At 44.1% G+C, this 23,882-nt stretch overlaps 1 protein-coding gene across 4 annotated transcripts in view; it reads right to left on the reverse strand.

The window, feature by feature from the left end:
• Positions 1 to 23,882, reverse strand: part of LOC129869463 (histone deacetylase complex subunit SAP130-like) — a 53,325-nt gene that overhangs the window by 22,667 nt on the left and 6,776 nt on the right. For all 4 annotated transcript variants that reach the window (XM_055943912.1, XM_055943914.1, XM_055943913.1 and 1 more), the window contains exons 4-18: positions 23,264 to 23,422; positions 22,212 to 22,400; positions 21,864 to 21,963; positions 19,745 to 19,866; positions 18,882 to 19,477; positions 14,995 to 15,142; positions 12,054 to 12,141; positions 8,927 to 9,031; positions 8,338 to 8,697; positions 7,405 to 7,683; positions 6,992 to 7,172; positions 5,998 to 6,099; positions 4,804 to 5,189; positions 635 to 889; positions 369 to 494 (exon numbers count right to left, since the gene is read on the reverse strand). In XM_055943912.1, the coding sequence (XP_055799887.1) occupies positions 369 to 494; positions 635 to 889; positions 4,804 to 5,189; positions 5,998 to 6,099; positions 6,992 to 7,172; positions 7,405 to 7,683; positions 8,338 to 8,697; positions 8,927 to 9,031; positions 12,054 to 12,141; positions 14,995 to 15,142; positions 18,882 to 19,477; positions 19,745 to 19,866; positions 21,864 to 21,963; positions 22,212 to 22,400; positions 23,264 to 23,422 (3,196 nt within the window). The remainder of the gene's footprint in view (positions 1 to 368; positions 495 to 634; positions 890 to 4,803; positions 5,190 to 5,997; positions 6,100 to 6,991; positions 7,173 to 7,404; positions 7,684 to 8,337; positions 8,698 to 8,926; positions 9,032 to 12,053; positions 12,142 to 14,994; positions 15,143 to 18,881; positions 19,478 to 19,744; positions 19,867 to 21,863; positions 21,964 to 22,211; positions 22,401 to 23,263; positions 23,423 to 23,882) is intronic.

Consider the following 23,882-nt stretch of genomic DNA (forward strand, 5'->3'; position numbering starts at 1 on the left):
TTCCACGTTTTGTCTATTCCATTTGCACAACAGCATGTGAAATTTATTGTCAAACAGTGTTGCTTCCTAAGTGGACAGTTTGATTTCACAGAAGTGTGATTGACTTGGAGTTACATTGTGTTGTTTAAGTGTTCCCTTTATTCTTTTGAGCAGTGTATTAGAAGCCTCATAATAACACATTATAAAGGCTCACACCTGCTTTATAACACCTTATATGCGTTCCAGAACATATTTAATCAAATACACTATGTCTGCTAGTCAGAACCTCTTCATAAGATGCAGAAAAAATGACATTGTGAGAGAAAAAAAAAAAAAAAAAAAAAAGAGCATAAGTTTTTGTTCAGCGTTCTGATTGGACCAATACTGACCTTTGATCCGGATGTCGCTGTACCTCTGGAAGTGGTGATAGGCCGCCTTCCAGGGGTTCCTATAGTGACGCAGCAAAGTGACAGGTGGGCGTGGCCTGACAGGGACGTAACGTACCCCTTCCTCATCTGAGACAGATCACAGCAAAGCACTAGTATCAGAACTGATACGACCTGAAATGTCACTTGACTGTCCTGAATTGACTGAAATGGAATTTGACCTCACCGTGGTGAGTGCAACTGTGCATGGTATAGAGGTAGCCACCCACCCACATACTCCCTGGGAGGGGACTCTCTCCTCTTAGCCCTGCTGCCCAGGGGCCTGTGGCCCATAGCCCTGTCCTCATCTGTACTGTTGGTCTCCAACATCTCAGTCTCTTCTGTGGAAATGACGTGTTGCTGCTTGCGAGGCTTCTTCCTGGGGGAGGCACCAGGAACCAGGTCCCCTGAGGAGGGGGCCCCGTGAAGGGACCCGGCCAGGTGGGGCTGGGTGCTGAGGCCCGAGTTCGCCGAGGGCTGGGGCACTGAGGATAGGAGAGGGGGGACAGACATATAAATTACAGTACAGAGCATGTCAACCAGGTTTATTTCCTTGTTAAAGAAAGATAGATGAGACTGGTGAACTTTCACAATGAATCTTTCCTGGAATCCTCACATTATGGTTTGGCGATGTCTAGAACGACACATCGTCCAGTCATTGATATATGATTGTAAATGTATGTTTTATTGGAGGGGGGGATCAATTGGCAGGAAGAACGCAATATACAGTATAATTTGGTGCATAATGTCATTCTATTTAAAATTGTTACAAAAGCCAAAAACAGTCTCATTAAATAAATGTTCAAAACAGTATTAGGTCTAGTTATATTTTTTGTCAAGGCTGCAGAATGATTTCTGTTGTTTCTCTTGTCCATAAAAATACTCAGATATCAGTTACATTAGCCTACATTTTAAAAACGAATATTATAGCCGTATCAAGTGTAGGCTATTGTTATTTCATCTTGATAATCTGGGTAAACACAGACATATAAGCCTGCCTTCACTTAGTAACTACAGTACCACCTGCCTTAGTAACTATAGTACCGCCTGCCTTAGTAACTATAGTACCGCATACCTTAGTAACTATAGTACCGCATACCTTAGTAACTATAGTACCGCATACCTTAGTAACTATAGTACCGCATACCTTAGTAACTATAGTACCGCATACCTTAGTAACTATAGTACCGCATACCTTAGTAACTATAGTACCGCCTGCCTTAGTAACTATAGTACCGCATACCTTAGTAACTATAGTACCGCATACCTTAGTAACTATAGTACCGCATACCTTAGTAACTATAGTACCGCATACCTTAGTAACTATAGTACCGCATACCTTAGTAACTATAGTACCGCATACCTTAGTAACTATAGTACCGCATACCTTAGTAACTATAGTACCGCATACCTTAGTAACTATAGTACCGCATACCTTAGTAACTATAGTACCGCATACCTTAGTAACTATAGTACCGCATACCTTAGTAACTATAGTACCGCATACCTTAGTAACTATAGTACCGCCTGCCTTAGTAACTATAGTACCGCATACCTTAGTAACTATAGTACCGCATACCTTAGTAACTATAGTACCGCCTGCCTTAGTAACTATAGTACCGCATACCTTAGTAACTATAGTACCGCCTGCCTTAGTAACTATAGTACCGCATACCTTAGTAACTATAGTACCGCCTGCCTTAGTAACTATAGTACCGCATACCTTAGTAACTATAGTACCGCATACCTTAGTAACTATAGTACCGCATACCTTAGTAACTATAGTACCGCATACCTTAGTAACTATAGTACCGCATACCTTAGTAACTATAGTACCGCATACCTTAGTAACTATAGTACCGCATACCTTAGTAACTATAGTACCGCATACCTTAGTAACTATAGTACCGCATACCTTAGTAACTATAGTACCGCATACCTTAGTAACTATAGTACCGCATACCTTAGTAACTATAGTACCGCATACCTTAGTAACTATAGTACCGCATACCTTAGTAACTATAGTACCGCCTGCCTTAGTAACTATAGTACCGCATACCTTAGTAACTATAGTACCGCATACCTTAGTAACTATAGTACCGCATACCTTAGTAACTATAGTACCGCATACCTTAGTAACTATAGTACCGCCTGCCTTAGTAACTATAGTACCGCATACCTTAGTAACTATAGTACCGCCTGCCTTAGTAACTATAGTACCGCATACCTTAGTAACTATAGTACCGCATACCTTAGTAACTATAGTACAGCCTGCCTTAGTAACTATAGTACCGCATACCTTAGTAACTATAGTACAGCCTGCCTTAGTAACTATAGTACCGCATACCTTAGTAACTATAGTACCGCCTGCCTTCACTTAGTAACTATAGTACCGCATACCTTAGTAACTATAGTACAGCCTGCCTTAGTAACTATAGTACAGCCTGCCTTAGTAACTATAGTACCGCCTGCCTTAGTAACTATAGTACCGCCTGCCTTAGTAACTATAGTACCGCCTGCCTTCACTTAGTAACTATAGTACAGCCTGCCTTAGTAACTATAGTACCGCATACCTTAGTAACTATAGTACAGCCTGCCTTAGTAACTATAGTACAGCCTGCCTTAGTAACTATAGTACCGCCTGCCTTAGTAACTATAGTACCGCATACCTTAGTAACTATAGTACAGCCTGCCTTAGTAACTATAGTACAGCCTGCCTTAGTAACTATAGTACCGCCTGCCTTAGTAACTATAGTACAGCCTGCCTTAGTAACTATAGTACCGCCTGCCTTCACTTAGTAACTATAGTACCGCATACCTTAGTAACTATAGTACAGCCTGCCTTAGTAACTATAGTACAGCCTGCCTTAGTAACTATAGTACCGCCTGCCTTAGTAACTATAGTACCGCATACCTTAGTAACTATAGTACAGCCTGCCTTAGTAACTATAGTACAGCCTGCCTTAGTAACTATAGTACCGCCTTCACTTAGTAACTATAGTACCGCCTGCCTTAGTAACTATAGTACCGCCTGCCTTAGTAACTATAGTACCGCCTGCCTTCACTTAGTAACTATAGTACAGCCTGCCTTAGTAACTATAGTACCGCCTGCCTTGGTAACTATAGTACAGCCTGCCTTCACTTAGTAACTATAGTACCGCCTGCCTTAGTAACTATAGTACCGCCTGCCTTAGTAACTATAGTACCACCTGCCTTAGTAACTATAGTACCGCCTGCCTTAGTAACTATAGTACCGCCTGCCTTAGTAACTATAGTACCGCATACCTTAGTAACTATAGTACAGCCTGCCTTAGTAACTATAGTACCGCCTGCCTTAGTAACTATAGTACAGCCTGCCTTAGTAACTATAGTACCGCCTGCCTTAGTAACTATAGTACCGCCTGCCTTAGTAACTATAGTACCGCCTGCCTTCACTTAGTAACTATAGTACAGCCTGCCTTCACTTAGTAACTATAGTACAGCCTGGTATCCTACCAACTTTGGTTTGCCTCCTCAGGAGACAGGGACACTGGTATCCTACCCACTTTGGTTTGCCTCCTCAGGAGACAGGGACACTGGTATCCTACCCACTTTGGTTTGCCTCCTCAGGAGACAGGGACACTGGTATCCTACCCACTTTGGTTTGCCTCCTCAGGAGACAGGGACACTGGTATCCTACCCACTTTGGTTTGCCTCCTCAGGAGACAGGGACACTGGTATCCTACCAACTTTGGTTTGGCTTCCCAGGAGACAGGGATACTGGTATTCTACCAACTTTGGTTTGGCTTCAGTCACTGCACTTGATTCGACTGACTTGAATGGCTTCTCAAGAAGTACTGATCAATGCGAGGCCCCTGTTTCTCCGCCCCTTCAAGCCCCTGTTCCTCTACTTGGTGTATTGTTCCTTTACTCTGTGTATTGTTCAAGCTCCTGTTCCTCTACTTGGTGTATTGTTCAAGCCCCTGTTCCTCTACTTGGTGTATTGTTCCTTTACTCTGTGTATTGTTCCTTTACTCTGTGTATTGTTCCTTTACTCTGTGTATTGTTCCTTTACTTGGTGTATTGTTCAAGCCCCTGTTCCTCTACTCTGTGTAATGTATTAAACATTTTGGCAATTATGGAATAGTCTATTTGCATGTCACCCTGCTGTGTACTGCTAGACTCTGGCGGTGCAGTCAAATTCAAACATGCTAAAACGTCGTTTGTGACCTCACGATCTAGACGCCATCATTGCTAGATGATGCAATCGTAAAAAATCGCACAACCCTACCTCACATCCTCTCTCTTCGCCTCTTTCTCAAAAACGTTTTGGAGAACAAGGTCTCGAGAGGAAGGACTACGGGAAAGGAGAAAGGACGTGAGGTATTACAGGAAGTGAGGTATTACAGAAAGACGTTACCTGGTTGATACATCTCCATAGACTCCGCCTCCTGCTTGATTTTGACATCTGTGTGGGCGGAACCTCCGCTGCATGCTGCCGTGCTACTGGCTGCGGGCTGGGTGGGGGAGGCGACAGTATTGGCCATGGAGGCGGGGCCAGTGGGTGTCACGGCCATGGCAGCCGGCAGGGCAGAGAGGTGGGCAGTGGAGCTGGGCTGGGAGGGGGGTGGAGGACCACGGGGGGCCAGCAGGTTGGAGGGGATAGCCTGGGATAGATGCTGCTGGGCTGGGGAAGAGACCGTCTGTCGCTCCGCTCTTCCCTGAGAGGGTAGAGCCTCCACTGCAGCCATGACTAGGACTGGAGGAGCCACCATGGTCATGTGAACCTCTGCTTTAGGCTTCACTCTGACAGGGAGAGAGAGAGAGGCTTGTTAGATTCACTCTGAGAGAGAGAGAGAGAGAGAGAGAGAGAGAGAGAGAGAGAGAGAGAGAGAGAGAGAGAGAGAGAGAGAGAGAGAGAGAGAGAGAGAGAGAGAGAGAGAGATAGAGAGAGACAGAGAGAGAGAGAGAGAGAGAGAGAGAGAGAGAGAGAGAGAGAGAGAGAGAGAGAGAGAGAGATGTTAGAGTCATACTGATATGGATATGTCCCAAATGGCAATAGGGTGCCATCTAGGATTTTTTATTTTATTTAACTAGGCAAGTCAGTTAAGAACACATTCTTATTTATAATGACGGCCATAAAAGGCCTCCTGAGGGGACGGGGACCTGGGATTAAAATAAAAAAATAACATAGACTACATAAAGAGAGACCTAAGACAACAACATAGCAAGGCAGAAAGACACAGCATGGTAGCAACACAACATGGTAGCAGCAACACATGACAACACAGCATGGTAGCAACACAACATGGTAGCAGCAACACATGACAACACAGCATGGTAGCAACACAACATGGTAGCAGCAACACATGACAACACAGCATGGTAGCAACACAACATGACAACAACATGGTAGCAACACAACATGGTACAGACATTATTGGGCACAGACAACAGCACAAAGGTTAAGAAGTTAGAGACAACAATACATTACACGAAGCAGCCAGGTAGGATGCCATCTGGGTAAATCGGGCGTCCTCTAGGAGGCAGCCTATATTCATTACAGGACATGCATGACCCAGGCTTTGAATGAATGATTATTCTGAAGGCTCACCCTGCAGCTCTTGGTTGTCCTGCTCCTCTCACTCCTCCCTCCACTCTGCCGCTGTGAGCCTCACCAGGCATAGCCGGGATCAGAGTCTTACCGACAACACACCTAAACACGCACACACACACGCACACGCACACGCACACGCACACACAGTTTGGACATGTTAGGCTGGGCGATAAAATCGCCCAGCCTAACAAATCGCAAATCGCAACAATCAATGATTGATTGATTTCAACATGTAAACAAAGTGCCCGGGCTGTGTTGTTAAAGAGACAGACAGGAGGAGAGTGTATTCATAATTATTCAACTCTTCTATCTTGTTAGCGAGCAAATTGATCCAAGTTGGCTAGACTTTAAATATAAAAAGACGAGCTGGCTACTCACTAGCACGTGGGGCTTGTGTTTGAGAGATGATGTTTCTGAACAGGGGTTCTCCAAACTGTTTCACTCAGCCCCCCCTTCCAACATTGGGGAACATCCCAGCCCCCACCACATCCATTTCTATGGGTACAAGCTCTGTTCATGACACCAACTGTTCACCCCCCCCCCCCCCTCCTCTTGTTGGCGGAGAGAACATTTTTGCAAGTTTAAAGCTTATTTCTTGCAGTTCTACACATTTTGTCATGAGGTGCAGAGAACACTTTGCAGTTTTAAAGCAAATTATTTTCATTTTTGCCATGTCTAATGTGTATTCATGTGATATTTGAGTGACTTGAACATTACAACAAAATATATGGGCTTAAAAAAAAACGAGCAAAAAAAAAAAAAGGTTAGCTGACATGGGCTCGTTGATCTGGACATTTCTGACACGTTTTAAATATCTCTCTAAGTTCCCGCGCACCGCCCTGGTTCAGTAGGTGGTGTTCAGCAGGCCTGACACAGAAGACAACAACGAAGTCCTATCTAAACTCTTTTATTACACAGTTCCCTAATGAACATGACCCTGGGCTCAGAGGCTCACCTCACCCTTCATTGGCTGGCAGATTGATTGACTCACCCCTCATTGGCTGGCTTCTTGCGGAGGATGCTGGGTCGAGGGGAGGAGACCAAGGTGAGCGCTCCGCCTCCAACTCCGCCCTGGGGGTGTGTCTGTACCATGGTAGCAACGGGCTGTGTGGCGCCAAACGGGCTGCCCATAGGGCCAGCTACAAACGGGCTGCCGTCAGCCAATACCATCCCTGTAGAACCGACACCGAACAGAACACAAGTTCAAATGTACAGCCATATACTCATCATCAGATTTGACCAATTATCATTCAATAACATCACCTTCAGCAGATGCTTTTATCCAAACCTATATTTTTGTACAATATTATGTGTTTTCAGGTCCCTGTTGGGTCATATTAAATATTTAAAGTATGATATGCTGCTTCATGGGGCCATGTTTAGCGTTAGTATACTGTAGATTACCAGATGGTTTGGCCTCAGGCTGCTGCCCTGCGATTGGTGCCTGCTGAATCCCCTGTGTGCCGATTGGACCAGAGCTATGTAACCCCTGCACTCCCATTGGTGCAGGCTGGATGCCCTGGGCTCCCATTGGTTGAGGCTGGATTCCCTGGGTGCTGATTTGTGCAGACTGTAAACCAATCCTGTCGACGGCCATCAGCTGCATGGGGTTGAGGTGAAGGGTAGTGGGCACGGCCACAGCAGGCTGGCTGGGCAGAGTAGAGCTAGGGGTCTGGGGCGTCACTGAGGAGAGGAGGAGGGTGTCAGTCAAAGCAGACCTGGGACATGATGCCAACTGATCCTTAAGGTATTCACTATTTTATTTTTTAATTATTATTATTTTTTGTTAATTATTTTTTTATTTATTATTATTATTAAAATAAATAAACAAAACATTTATTATTACTATCATTATCTTGTAATTTTTAAAATGTATTTTTAATAATTATTTATTGCAATAAACACAAGGAAGGGGTAACATTAAAGTATTAGAACATGAAGGACAAACAATACAGCATCAAGACACTATCAAACATGTATCAGTCTTTCAGAGCCATCCTTATGTGTCAGGGTGTCTACTACTACTATCAACCATGTATCAGTCTTTCAGAGCCATCCTTATGTTTGAGGGTCTCTACTACTACTATCAAACATGTATCAGTCTTTCTGCAACAGAGCCATCCTTATGTTTGAGGGTGTCTAGTACTACTATCAAACATGTATCAGTCTTTCCCCAACAGAGACATCCTTATGTGTGAGGGTGCGTGTGCATGATAGTGATATAAAATATATGTCATAGTTTCCTTTTTCATGATCACAATCTTACTCTTTGTGTATTGGGCAACGTATTCCCAAGTCAATTCAAAAGATACATTTTTTTTGTACCCAAGAATTCACCTGGGTACTGTCTGACGGTGGACACGGAGCTGGCGATGGGGGTGTAGGTGTGTGTCCGGGGGTACGGAGAAGAAGAAAAAGTAGGCAGGAAGTACTGGAAATGCACCGGCCTGTTGTCACTCCTGGCCTCGATGGTGACAGGGTTAGGAGACGAGCGGTTGCCAGAGATGGAGATCAAGTTGGTCCTCTCTACAGGGTAATCTGATTGGACACGGGGGGAGGTGTGGGCTATGGGCTGGTAGTCTGATTGGACATGGGGAGAGGTGTGGGCTATAGGCTGGATCAGGTTGGTCCTTTCTCCAAGGTAGTCTGACTGGACACGGGGGGAGGTGTGGGCTATGGGCTGAGGCACCACTTTAGCTGTTGATACAACACAATACAGATAGAAATACTCTTTAAAGGGACATCCAAATGTAAAATAAATAATGAATGCAAAAAGCCCACTAGTGGCTTTGAATGTGTCTGAGTATTTTGTGCACTAGCTTTCAATGCATCTGAGTATTAAATCAAAGTTTGCTTAGGAGCTAGAAGCAGAGCTGCCATATCTGTCCGGTGCCATCTTACTTACAGTTAACAAGCTGTTACTCACCAACTGGGATGGTAGAGGTGGTCAGTGCTGTGGCGTGGGAGGAGTGGGAGGGCATCGTCATGGTGATGATAGTACCGCTGGTCACCTGGGTGTGTGGCGCAGTGCCTGAAAGAGGATCATGGGACAGAGAACACCATTTGTTTCAATGAGGAATCGTTAAAGGGCGACTGCACTTCCTGATTTAGCCTTGTTTTTAGATTTGATTCATTAAGAAACGTTAGCGGCCCAATCAAACGCGAGTTGGTTTCGGGCTGTGGTTTGATGTGGGTCTCGTGTGTTCGCAGACGGTAAGAGTTAGCCAAATGATTTAGCCAAATAGTGTACGACCGTGGCGAAAGTGGTTGAACTTTGGATAGCCCATCTCCGGGGCTATTAGGGATCATTAAATCAAATCAAATGTTATTTGTCACATGCGCCGAATACAACAGGTGTAGACCTTACAGTGAAATGCTTACTTTACAAGCCCTAACCAATAGTGTAGGTAAAATATGTTAAAAATAAATAAATAAAAGTAACAAATAATTAAAGATAATAAATTACACAATGTAAATGAGACAATATTTTCATTTGCACACCTTTTAGTTCTCATTTAATGCTTTCAAAATGTGTATAGAATTTAGAATTTATAGTTGGTTTGAGGCAGTGTTTCTGCTGCAGTCATTTACATGTGGCGCTGTTGCCACGGCAACGACGCCAAAATATGGGACGTAAAATAAATACAAAATCTGACGATGCTAGAACAGTCCACATTAACTTTTCCTCTGCAAACAAAATGAGTAATGAATAGATAAATCACACTACCCCATTATAGAATAGTCAACCTATTTACCTAGTCGTGTAATGGTGTTATATACTAAACCAGACATTTACCTAGTCGTGTAATGGTGTTATTAAACTAAACCAGACATTTACCTAGTCATGTAATGGTGTTATTAAACTAAACCAGACATTTACCTAGTCATGTAATGGTGTTATTAAACTAAACCAGACATTTACCTAGTCATGTAATGGTGTTATTAAACTAAACCAATAGTTGATCTATTTACCTAGTCATCTTGTTGTTGTGTGTCCTATGCCAGATCAATATTCCACTCGAAGCGCATTCAAGTTACGAGTGCCATTAGGGGGGGGGGGGAACGTGCATTCTGACAATTGCGGGGAAAACAGACGTTTTAATGGCCTCATCCAATCCTCAGAGGGATCCCAACTTTCCATTCCTACTCATTTCTCAACTCCTAAATATGTGAACTGTACCCGTTTTTATCAGCAGCATATTTAAACAAGTTTGGAGTGAGTGCAAAAGGGGAGAGTGGGGCTAAATGTAACATGGGGTCGATTGTAGGGTAACTTGGGGGTAAAATGCCACCCAACCTCAAAATCATTTTTTGGGGAGTGACTTAAATTGTTCTGAGACAGATTACATTTTTAGTTGAGCAAGATTAGTGGCAACCAGGGAAAGTATTGGGGGAGGGGGGGGGGGGGGGCATGAAGGGGTGTCTGTGAGAAGTACAGGCAGGGGGCGTTATACCCCGGGTGGCGGTTTACCCCAAGTTACCCTAACATGTTATACATTCAATAGGATGCAAACTAGTTAAAATATCACATTTGGGATCTAGATAATGATTTGCCTATTTATTTATAGCCATTAGCGATAATGCTAATTTTCTAATAGCACATATTATAATACGGACCATGCATAGGCTATATGCATGGTCCAATACGTTAAAATAATTTAAACAAATTATACCAATAGCCCATGTAAGTTGGGCTGATTTCGGGAAGGTAGAAATTGCATTATTTTATTTAAAATGTATTTTGGAGTAGAGTGACCTTTTAAAATGTTTGAGTCACCCAGATAACATGAACTATGACAAATGTGTAGAATTGTAGGAAATTTGCTTTCAAACAGCTAAATATTGGTCACTGCGGCTAACAGGAGGGCCTCTAAAATTTTGGGTCGGTGACAACACAAATTTGATCCAGAAAAAGACCCTGGTCAAACCTTGTACAAGTACCTGACAAAATAAATGAAACACAGACATAAGTGTCTTTAAATCGGGCGTTGGTCCACTACAAGCTGGAGTTGCCCACCCCTGGTTTACATAGTTGTCATGCTCATCAAACCATTCAGTGACCACTCATGTGGTTTGGGAATAACCATGGTAGCTAAAATAATGGCCTGTCCAGCATTTTATACATGCCCCTAAGCATGATGGAATGTTCATTGCTTAATTAACTCAGGAACTACACAGGTGTGTAAGCACCTGCTTTCAATATACTTTCTAACCATCATTTACTCAAGTCTTTCCATTATTTTGGCAGTAACCTGTACACTGTAATTTACCGATGGTCCCTAACTAGCCCCATAGGGATATCCAAAGTGAACCCAACTTTACACTGTAAATTTACCGATGGTCCCTAACTAGCCCCATAGGGATATCCAAAGTGAACCCAACTTTACACTGTAATTTACTGATGGTCCCTAACTAGCCCCATAGGGATATCTAAAGTGAACCCAACTTTACACTGTAATTTACCGATGGTCCCTAACTAGCCCCATAGGGATATCCAAAGTGAACCCAACTTTACACTGTAATTTACCGATGGTCCCTAACTAGCCCCATAGGGATATCCAAAGTGAACCCAACTTTACCACGGGCATTACGATCGGGTCACATGCAGCTGCACTCCGAATTGATCATTACTTGATGCTGTGTGCAGGATTGAAACAAACCCAACTTTTCATTTACGTTGTGACGCAGTCACGACAAACAAACCTAAAAAAAATATGTTTTTTTTTAAATAAAATCTGTTTTGGATGAGACTGACTTCATGACCAAAACGATCCCATTTACACATTGTAGTCAATTTCGACAGTAGAATAAATGTTTCTGACTCATATTGAGGCCGTTTTCTAAATTAAGTCGATTTTTAGGGGCTGTTGGTCTTTAAAAACGTCCATGTTATTCGTCTTATTCATTATGATCTAAACAGGATAAACTGATCCTATATCAAGCACTCTCTGACTCTTTGTAAATATGAGTCCTCGAATGGTGACCTCATAGAATAACATATTAAAACTCATCGCTAAAATGTAATTGAATAGGATCTGTGTGGGTGGTGTTACCTGTAGTGGTTGTGCCTGGAACAGTGTTGGTTAGAATAGGTGCCACAGTTGCTGCAGCCACCGGAGTCCCAGAACAGGAGATGGATTTCTGTAACACAAGGAAGTGTATTTTCTTCTATTTTTCCTGTCAAAGTGTCACCAGAAAACCTGACTTGAGGAGAACAACAGTAGAACATCTTTACCCTCCCCTCCGTATGTATTTGGACAGGGAAGCTAAAAAAATATATATAAAAAAAAAGTACATTTGGCCATATACAGTACTCCACCCTTTTGGATTTGAGATCAAATATTTCATATGAGGGGACCGTACAGAACGTCACCTTTTATTTGAGAGTATTTTCATACATATCTGTTTTACTGTTTAGAAATTAAAACACATATACATAAATAAAAATACAAAACACACACACACACACAACCAGTCAAAAGTACTCATTCAAGGGCTTTTCTTCATTTTTTACTGTTTTCTACATTGTAGAATAATAGTGAATACATCAAAACTATGAAATAACACATATGGAATCATGTAGTAACCACCCATAGTAAAAATAAAGAAAAACCCTGGAATGAGTAGGTGTGTCCAAACTTTTGACTGGTACTGTATGTGAGTATGCTGTTCATTAACTACAGCTCAGCGTTCAACACCATAGTGCCCACAAAGATCATCACTAAGCTAAGGACCCTGGGACTAAACATCTCCCTCTGCAACTGGATCCTGGACTTCCTGATGGGTGGTAAGGAAAGGCAACAACACATCTGCCACGCTGATCCTCAACACGGGGGCCCCTCAAGGGTGTGTGCTCAGTCCCCTCCTGTACTCCCTGTTCACTCGAGACTGCATGGCCAAGCACGACTCCAACACCATCATTAAGTTTGCTGACGACACAACAGTGGTAGGCCTGATCACCAACAATGATGAGACAGTCTATAGGGAGGAGGTCAGAGACCCGGCAGTGTGGTGCCAGGACAACAACCTCTCCCTCAACGTGATCAAGACAAAGGAGCTGATTGTGGACTACAGGGAAAGGAGGACCCGAACAGGCCCCCATTCTCATCGACGGGGCTGTAGTAGAGCAGGATGAGAGTTTCAAGTTCCTTGGTGTCCACATCACCAACAAACTATCATGGTCCAAACATACCAAACCAGTCGTAAAGAGGACACGACAAAACGTTTTCCCCATCAGGAGACTGAAAATATTTGGCATAGGTCCCCAGATCCTCAAAAAGTTCTACAAATGCAACAAAGAGCATCCTGACCGGTTGCATCACCGCCTGGTACGGCAACTGCTCGGCATCCGAACGCAAGGCGCTACAGAGGAAAGTGTGAACGGCCCAGGACATCACGGGGACCAAGCTTCCTGCCATCCAGGACCTATAATCTAGAGGAAAGGCCATAAAATTGTCCTAAAACTCCAGTCACCCAAGTCATAGACTGTTCTCTCTGCTACCCCACGGCAAGCGGTACCGGAGCGCCAAGTCTAGGACCAAAAGGCTCCTTAACAGCTTCTACCCCCCCAAGCCATAAGACTCCTGAACAACTAATCAAATGGATACCCAGACTATTTACATCGACCCCCCCCCCCTCCTCCCCTTTGTTTTTACACTGCTGCTACGTGCTGTTTATTATTGATGCATAGTCACTTTACCCCGACCTACATGTACAAGTTACCTCAACTAACCTGTACCCCCACACATTGAATCAGTACCGGTACCTTCTGTATATAGCCTCGTTATGTTACATTTTTTTACTTGAGTTTATTTCGTAAATATTATCTTTACTCTATTTTCATAACACTGCATTGTTGGTTAAGGGCTTATAAGTAAGCATTTCACGGTACCTGTTGTATTCGGGCGCATATGACAAATACAATTTGATTTGATTTATATATACCCGCCACTTGAAGATGTCATAAGTATTTGGAAAAAATTTACTTATAGTGTATTTAAGAAGTCAAAAGTGTATTATTTGGTCCCGTATTCCTCGCATACAATGACTACGTCAAGCTTGTGACTCTACAAACCCATTGGATGCATCTACAAAGATTATAACCCCCCCCTCCCCCCCACAAAATGCTAATCGCCCCTATTTTTGGTAAACATGCCATCATCACTCATTATTCATTACCGATTTTTGTTAAACATGGCATTATCAGGATTCATTTAGAAATGTCTAGAAACATCTTATCAACTCACTTAGAAAGATTACGCCAGTCATTATTCCCCATTCACTTCCTATTGGGCAAAATATAACCCGAAAGCACAACCAAAATATAACCTGAAAGCACAACCAGAACATAACACAAAGCACAACCAGAACATAAGACAAAGCACAACCAGAACATAAGACAAAGCACAACCAAAACATAAGACAAAGCACAACCAAAACATAAGACAAAGCACAACCAAAACAAGCTGTAAATGCAACCAACGAGTGTGCAGAGTCACAAGCTTGATGTAGTCATTGACTGGTAGAAATATGGGACCAAATACTAAACGTTTGACTATTTTAATACGCTATAAGTGAATTTTGTCCAAATACAGATATAGGATCTTAATTTGAGCCAGTTTGCTACAACAGGACATTTATACATTTTTCGTAAAGGGGAAATCAAGTCTGAAATTTCAAAGTGGAAATTACTAACTTCAGAAGCCTTTTTTTTTTTTTTAAAACCTCAAATACACTGTTAAACATTTCCTGCAAGTTAAACGTTTCCTGCAACAGGGAGATCCAATTAAGATCCTACATCTGTACTTCTTCAAACGGGCGACTAGATATATAAAGTGCTTTAATTTATAAACAGTAAAACAGATATGTATATGAAAATACCCTCAAATAAAAGGTGACATTCTATACTGTTGCCTGATACTAAACATTTGATCGCAAATCCAAAAGGCTGGAGTACAGCGCCAAAAGTAAATATTTATCTTCACAGGTTCTGACCTGTGTCATGGTGTGGGGGGGCTGGGGTTTCTGCCCCCCTATAGCAGGGTGGGAGGGCAGGGTGATGCGTGTGGCTGTGTCCCTGGCTCCCTGGTGACGCTGGATACTGATGGTGGCAGGAGGAGGGTGGATGGTCAGCCCTGGATGCCTGGAGGAGGTAACACAAGACATCATCAACCCACCATCCCTTTTAATGTGACATCATCAACACACCATCCCTTTTAATGTGACATCATCAACACACCATCCCTTTTAATGTGACATCATCAACACACCATCCCTTTTAATGTGACATCATCAACCCACCATCCCTTTTAATGTGACATCATCAACACACCATCCCTTTTGATGTGACATCATCAACCCACCATCCCTTTTGATGTGACATCATCAACCCACCATCCCTTTTGATGTGACATCATCAACCCACCATCCCTTTTAATGTGACATCATCAACACACCATCCCTTTTAATGTGACATCATCAACACACCATCCCTTTTGATGTGACATCATCAACAGACCATCCCTTTTAATGTGACATCATCAACCCACCATCCCTTTTAAGGTGAAAGCTCTGGTGGGTATTGTTTCAATATATTATACATGGTCAATAAACTTCAAATTTGAATTCTAAACCTTGTGGGCACAAACACACACCTTGTCATTTATACAAGTGATTAAATGGAAATCCTATTGTTTATTTTCTCATTTACACAGGGGGATTTAATTTGGGAGCACTGTGCAAAAAAAAAAAAAAAATCCTATATTTGTTTTCTTTCTGCGTTTCTGTACCATTGTTTCCCCCGAGCGCAGATTCGTTAGCGTCATGCTTGTACCATTACTACAGCGCAAACTGCTTGTTTCTAATCCAAACAGTTCAAAAGATTTGACACATATTACCGGCACAATCTTTTTCTCCCCGTCATAAACCATGTCGCGGGCTGCATTTGTTTTACACCTTGTTCCGGTCATGTTACCTCACTAGCTAGCTATGCTAACAACCTGGTAACTTTACCAGTACATCCAAACATCAGTCATGTTACCTCATTAGCTAGCTATGCTAACAACCTGGTAACTTTACCAGTACATCCAAACATCAGTCATGTTACCTCATTAGCTAGCTAGCTAACACCATCCAAACATCAGCCATGTTACCTCATTAGCTAGCTATGCTAACAACCTGGTAACTTTACCAGTACATCCAAACATCAGTCATGTTACCTCACTAGCTAGCTATGCTAACAACCTGGTAACTTTACCAGTACATCCAAACATCAGTCATGTTACCTCATTAGCTAGCTAGCTAACACCATCCAAACATCAGTCATGTTACCTCATTAGCTAGCTAGCTAACAACCTGGTAACTTTACCAGTACATCCAAACATCAGTCATGTTACCTCACTAGCTAGCTATGCTAACAACCTTGTAACTTTACCAGTACATCCAAACATCAGTCATGTTACCTCATTAGCTAGCTATGCTAACAACCTGGTAACTTTACCAGTACATCCAAACATCAGTCATGTTACCTCATTAGCTAGCTAGCTAACACCATCCAAACATCAGCCATGTTACCTCATTAGCTAGCTAGCTAACAACCTGGTAACTTTACCAGTACATCCAAACATCAGTCATGTTACCTCATTAGCTAGCTAGCTAACACCATCCAAACATCAGCCATGTTACCTCATTAGCTAGCTAGCTAACAACCTGGTAACTTTACCAGTACATCCAAACATCAGCCATGTTACCTCATTAGCTAGCTAGCTAACACCATCCAAACATCAGTCATGTTACCTCATTAGCTAGCTATGCTAACAACCTGGTAACTTTACCAGTACATCCAAACATCAGTCATGTTACCTCACTAGCTAGCTATGCTAACAACCTGGTAACTTTACCGGTACATCCAAACATCAGTCATGTTACCTCACTAGCTAGCTATGCTAACAGCCTGGTAACTTTACCAGTACATCCAAACATCAGTCATGTTACCTCACTAGCTAGCTATGCTAACAACCTGGTAACTTGACCAGTACATCCAAACATCAGTCATGTTACCTCATTAGCTAGCTATGCTAACAACCTGGTAACTTTACCAGTACATCCAAACATCAGTCATGTTACCTCATTAGCTAGCTATGCTAACAACCTGGTAACTTTACCAGTACATCCAAACATCAGTCATGTTACCTCATTAGCTAGCTAGCTAACAACCTGGTAACTTTACCAGTACATCCAAACATCAGTCATGTTACCTCATTAGCTAGCTAGCTAACAACCTGGTAACTTTACCAGTACATCCAAACATCAGCCATGTTACCCCATTAGCTAGCTAGCTAACACCATCCAAACATCAGCCATGTTACCTCATTAGCTAGCTATGCTAACAACCTGGTAACTTGACCAGTACATCCAAACATCAGTCATGTTACCCCATTAGCTAGCTATGCTAACAACCTGGTAACTTTACCGGTACATCCAAACATCAGTCATGTTACCTCATTAGCTAGCTAGCTAACAACCTGGTAACTTTACCAGTACATCCAAACATCAGTCATGTTACCTCATTAGCTAGCTATGCTAACAACCTGGTAACTTTACCAGTACATCCAAACATCAGTCATGTTACCTCATTAGCTAGCTATGCTAACAACCTGGTAACTTTACCAGTACATCTTAACATCAGTCATGTTACCTCATTAGCTAGCTAGCTAACAACCTGGTAACTTTACCAGTACATCCAAACATCAGTCATGTTACCTCACTAGCTAGCTATGCTAACAGCCTGGTAACTTTACCAGTACATCCAAACATCAGTCATGTTACCTCACTAGCTAGCTATGCTAACAACCTGGTAACTTGACCAGTACATCCAAACATCAGTCATGTTACCTCATTAGCTAGCTATGCTAACAACCTGGTAACTTTACCAGTACATCCAAACATCAGTCATGTTACCTCATTAGCTAGCTATGCTAACAACCTGGTAACTTTACCAGTACATCCAAACATCAGTCATGTTACCTCATTAGCTAGCTAGCTAACAACCTGGTAACTTTACCAGTACATCCAAACATCAGTCATGTTACCTCATTAGCTAGCTAGCTAACAACCTGGTAACTTTACCAGTACATCCAAACATCAGCCATGTTACCCCATTAGCTAGCTAGCTAACACCATCCAAACATCAGCCATGTTACCTCATTAGCTAGCTATGCTAACAACCTGGTAACTTGACCAGTACATCCAAACATCAGTCATGTTACCCCATTAGCTAGCTATGCTAACAACCTGGTAACTTTACCGGTACATCCAAACATCAGTCATGTTACCTCATTAGCTAGCTAGCTAACAACCTGGTAACTTTACCAGTACATCCAAACATCAGTCATGTTACCTCATTAGCTAGCTATGCTAACAACCTGGTAACTTTACCAGTACATCTTAACATCAGTCATGTTACCTCATTAGCTAGCTAGCTAACAACCTGGTAACTTTACCAGTACATCCAAACATCTGGGGACACAGAAAGAAAGGGGATATCTTCTTCGGCAAGTCAATGAATGACAGATCTCTTGCATGTTGTCATCACAGTTTAGCTTTTTTTATAATAAACAAATGCATTTACAGGGTTACATATTCGTTTCTAGAGCACAACATGTCATGGGGTTTCCCGTCAAAAGTGGTTTCCCGTCAGAAGTGGCTGTGATTCATTTAGGGTATATCGCTCTCTTATTTTCTGGCGCTCCAAACTTTTTAAAGTTAGGAGCACCTTTTTAATTTAGAGCCCTGACAATGAGTTCATCTGACTGGTTAAGTAGATAAAGGGCCAAAATCTCACACTATCCCTTTAACGCCAGGCTAGCTACTGTGCCACTTACCCATGCAGCACCTCTGCAGACTGGGTGAATGTTGGGTTGATGACAGGGGGCTGGTTCTGGGTGGCTGAGATAGGAGCCACTGCTGTAGAGCTTGTGACAGGGGACTGGTTCCGGGTGGCTGAGATAGGAGCCACTGCTGTAGAGCTTGTGACAGGGGACTGGTTCCGGGTGGCTGAGATAGGGGCCACTGCTGTAGGGCTTGTGACAGGGGACTGGTTCCGGGTGGCTGAGATAGGGGCCACTGCTGTAGAGCTTGTGACAGGGGACTGGTTCCGGGTGGCTGAGATAGGGGCCACTGCAGTAGAGCTTGTGACAGGGGACTGGTTCCGGGTGGCTGAGATAGGGGCCACTGCTGTAGAGCTTGTGACAGGGGACTGGTTCCGGGTGGCTGAGATAGGGGCCACTGCAGTAGAGCTTGTGACAGGGGACTGGTTCCGGGTGGCTGAGATGGGGGCCACTGCTGTAGAACTTGTGACAGGGGACTGGTTCCGGGTGGCTGAGATGGGGGCCACTGCTGTAGAGCTTGTGACAGGGGACTGGTTCCGGGTGGCTGAGATAGGGGCCACTGCTGTAGAACTTGTGACAGGGGAACGAGACTGAGGACGAAGAGAGGGAGAGAATCACACCATGTTTCCCTACAAAACTGACTGAACTGTCAACACAAACAACTACAGAGGGAAAATCGTGAACGCAGGAGTTATCTTTGTTACAATGAAGTAAGTCAAAACCCCCGGGGGCAGTCGTTTCCTGCACTACAAATGAGGAAAAACAATGGTGTGCAAGTTAACATTTGATCTGTAAACTCGCCACAAGCCTCCCACCATAATAATGCAATTGAGCCGTCATAACACTGGGGTAAGCACCTGGATAGACTGGTGGGTGATGTGATGTACAGTGTGCTGAACAGGGCCTACACTGGCCCCTGATGCTGGTCTGAGAACAGCAGGCCCTTTACAGCTGGACATCACTGCTGCAGCCACCGCCCCTGGAAGACAGACAGCACAATGTGGATTAGGGGAACATATTGCAGAATGAAAGGCAGAGGGTAAGAGCTCCCTCTAGAGGTCGAGCCAGAGAAGTGCAACACGCAAGAAAAATAGAATGTGAAAAATTTCCCCTCCGGACAGTAATATAGGTTGAGGGTAAATGGGAAGTGAATGTTTGTTATGAAACACCTGGGGGTTAGACCTCCAACCAAAACGCTGGGTTAGGGAGATGGGTTAGGGAGATGGGTTAGGGAGATGGGTTAGGGGGTTAGGGAGATGGGTTAGGGGGTTAGGGAGATGGGTTAGGGAGATGGGTTAGGGAGATGGGTTAGGGGGTTAGGGAGATGGGTTAGGGAGATGCGTTAGGGAGATGGGTTAGGGAGATGGGTTAGGGAGATGGGTTAGGGAGATGGGTTAGGGAGATGGGTTAGGGAGATGGGTTAGGGAGATGGGTTAGGGAGATGGGTTAGGGAGATGGGTTAGGGAGATGCGTTAGGGAGATGGGTTAGGAAGATGGGTTAGGGAGATGCGTTAGGGAGATGGGTTAGGGAGATGGGTTAGGGGGTTAGGGAGATGGGTTAGGGGTTTAGGGAGATGGGTTAGGGAGATGGGTTAGGGAGATGGGTTAGGAAGATGGGTTAGGGAGATGGGTTAGGGAGATGGGTTAGGGAGAAGGGTTAGGGAGATGGGTTAGGGAGATGGGTTAGGGAGATGGGTTAGGGAGATGGGTTAGGGAGATGGGTTAGGGAGATGGGTTAGGGGGTTAGGGAGATGGGTTAGGGAGATGGGTTAGGGAGATGAGTTAGGGAGATGGGTTAGGGAGATGGGTTAGGGAGATGGGTTAGGGAGATGGGTTAGGGAGATGGGTTAGGGAGATGGGTTAGGGGGTTAGGGAGATGGGTTAGGGGGTTAGGGAGATGGGTTAGGGAGATGGGTTAGGGAGATGGGTTAGGGGGTTAGGGAGATGGGTTAGGGAGATGGGTTAGGGAGATGGGTTAGGGGGTTAGGGAGATGGGTTAGGGAGATGGGTTAGGGAGATGGGTTAGGGAGATGGGTTAGGGGGTTAGGGAGATGGGTTAGGGAGATGGGTTAGGGAGATGGGTTAGGGGGTTAGGGAGATGGGTTAGGGAGATGGGTTAGGGAGATGGGTTAGGGAGATGGGTTAGGGAGATGGGTTAGGGGGATGGGTTAGGGAGATGGGTTAGGGAGATGGGTTAGGGAGATGGGTTAGGGAGATGGGTTAGGGAGATGGGTTAGGGGGTTAGGGAGATGGGTTAGGGAGATGGGTTAGGGAGATGCGTTAGGGAGATGGGTTAGGGAGATGGGTTAGGGAGATGGGTTAGGGAGATGGGTTAGGGAGATGGGTTAGGGAGATGGGTTAGGGGGTTAGGGAGATGGGTTAGGGGGTTAGGGAGATGGGTTAGGGAGATGGGTTAGGGAGATGGGTTAGGGAGATGCGTTAGGGAGATGGGTTAGGGAGATGGGTTAGGGAGATGGGTTAGGGAGATGGGTTAGGGAGAAGGGTTAGGGAGATGGGTTAGGGAGATGCGTTAGGGAGATGGGTTAGGGAGATGGGTTAGGGAGAAGGGTTAGGGAGATGGGTTAGGGAGATGGGTTAGGGAGATGGGTTAGGGAGATGGGTTAGGGGGTTAGGGAGATGGGTTAGGGAGATGGGTTAGGGAGATGGGTTAGGGAGATGGGTTAGGGAGATGGGTTAGGGGGTTAGGGAGATGGGTTAGGGAGATGGGTTAGGGAGATGGGTTAGGGAGATGGGTTAGGGAGATGGGTTAGGGGGTTAGGGAGATGGGTTAGGGAGATGGGTTAGGGAGATGCGTTAGGGAGATGGGTTAGGGAGATGGGTTAGGGAGATGGGTTAGGGAGATGGGTTAGGGAGATGGGTTAGGGGGTTAGGGAGATGGGTTAGGGAGATGGGTTAGGGGGTTAGGGAGATGGGTTAGGGAGATGCGTTAGGGGGTTAGGGAGACGCAGTACGTACCTCTGGGTAGGTGAGAACTGAATGTGTGTTGAGGAACAGAAGGAGCCCTAATGATCTGGATATTAGCTGGCATGAGGTGATGCCGATTACTGGAGTGGCCCTGAAATAAGAACAGGTCAAAAACATCAGTCCATAATAAAAATACGTTTTTCTGGATACAGATCAAGTCTAATCCTAGATTAAAAACACATTTTCAACAGAGATAATCTATTGATGTAGTTTTGATCCCGGATTAGGGCTTAATCTATGTCCAGGAAACTGCCCCTTTAATGGCTTATTCATGAAAGTTATTCTAAAGCAATGATCACAAACAAAAGCCAATAAGAATACGGCAGGCTATGTAGTCACCTGTTGTCCACTGATGGTTGCCACAGGGATGGAGGAGGTGGGAACCATGTGGCTCTCCAGGGTGACAGTGATGTGGCCAAGCAGGGCAGGCTGCACCTTGGGGGGCAGGGGGAGAGGGATGTGGCCCCCCTGGACCTGGCTGGAGGCTGGGGCGATGAGACGGCTGGGCACCAGCGATTTCAGGGCAGCCTGAAGAAGAAGAAATAAAACACATCACACATTTTATGAAAACATAGATTTGTTTCTATGATATTTGCTGTCCTAACACACATAGATTTGTTTCTATGATATTTGCTGTCCTAACACACATAGATTTGTTTCTATGATATTTGCTGTCCTAACACACATAGATTTGTTTCTATGATATTTGCTGTCCTAACACACATAGATTTGATTTAAGATAGTGATAACATAGACTATCAATCATTTTGATTCTATATTTTAGGACACTTCTGACTGGGTGAGTTTCTCAATCAGATGATAGCAGGCAGGGGAAAAGGGATGTGTTCATGCCATCGTGTATAGTTGGCTATACACCACAAACAGATCTGGGATCAGGCTAGGGGAGAGGGGGAAATGGGGTGTTTTAACTACCACCCTATTACCTTTATAGATAAAACAGATCTGGGATCAGGCTAGTGAAGAGAGAGAAATGGGGTGTTTTAAATACCACCATATTACCTTTATAGATAAAACAGATCTGGGATCAGGCTAGGGGAGAGAGGGAAATGGGGTGTTTTAATTACCACCCTATTACCTTTATAGATAAAACAGATCTGGGATCAGGCTAGTGAAGAGAGAGAAATGGGGTGTTTTAAATACCACCATATTACCTTTATAGATAAAACAGATCTGGGATCAGGCTAGGGAAGAGGGGGAAATGGGGTGTTTTAATATTACCTTTATAGATAAAACAGATCTGGGATCCGGCTAGGGAAGAGGGGGAAATGGGGGTGTATAGTGTGCTTCTTTCAATTAGAGCCCTGGTCAAATGTAGTGCACTAAATAGCAAAAAAAGTGCAATTTGGGAAACAGCCATGGAGAGGTCTTACCTTCATTTGCCCGTCGACGAGGGCAGCAGGCTGGGCCTGCAGTAGTTGGACAGGAAGGTTGGACACGGTGACAGGTTGACCAGGTGTACCCGCCTTGTTGGGCACCTGCTGGGACAGAGCTGGGACCTGGGACTGCAGGCTGTGGGTCTGAACCGGGACCTGAGGAGGGATGATGAGATAAGATATTGACTTTCTCTGTGAATACATATCGGGGTGGATTCTGGGACAGATTAAAGCCTAGTCTTGGACTAAAGAGTTTGACGGAGATTCAGGACATAGAACATTAGACAATAAAAAGCCTGCAATCAATGAGAAAATAGAGAAAGTGCAGTTAATGTTATCTGTACATTATAGGTTGCGTCCCAAATTGCATACAATGGGCACTGGTCAAAACAAGAGTACTATAAAAGGGATTATGGAGCCATTTGGAGCGAACAAATACATGTACACTATCAACTAGACCAGGGGTACTCAACTCTTACCCTACGAGGTCCGGAGCTATCCTATACCCTAGAGCAAGGGTATTCAACTCTTACCCTACGAGGTCCGGAGCTATCCTATACCCTAGAGCAAGGGTATTCAACTCTTACCCTACGAGGTCCGGAGCCTCGTAGGGTAA

This window comes from Salvelinus fontinalis, chromosome 14 (assembly GCF_029448725.1).
Source record: "Salvelinus fontinalis isolate EN_2023a chromosome 14, ASM2944872v1, whole genome shotgun sequence".
Classification (NCBI taxonomy): Eukaryota; Metazoa; Chordata; class Actinopteri; order Salmoniformes; family Salmonidae; genus Salvelinus; species Salvelinus fontinalis.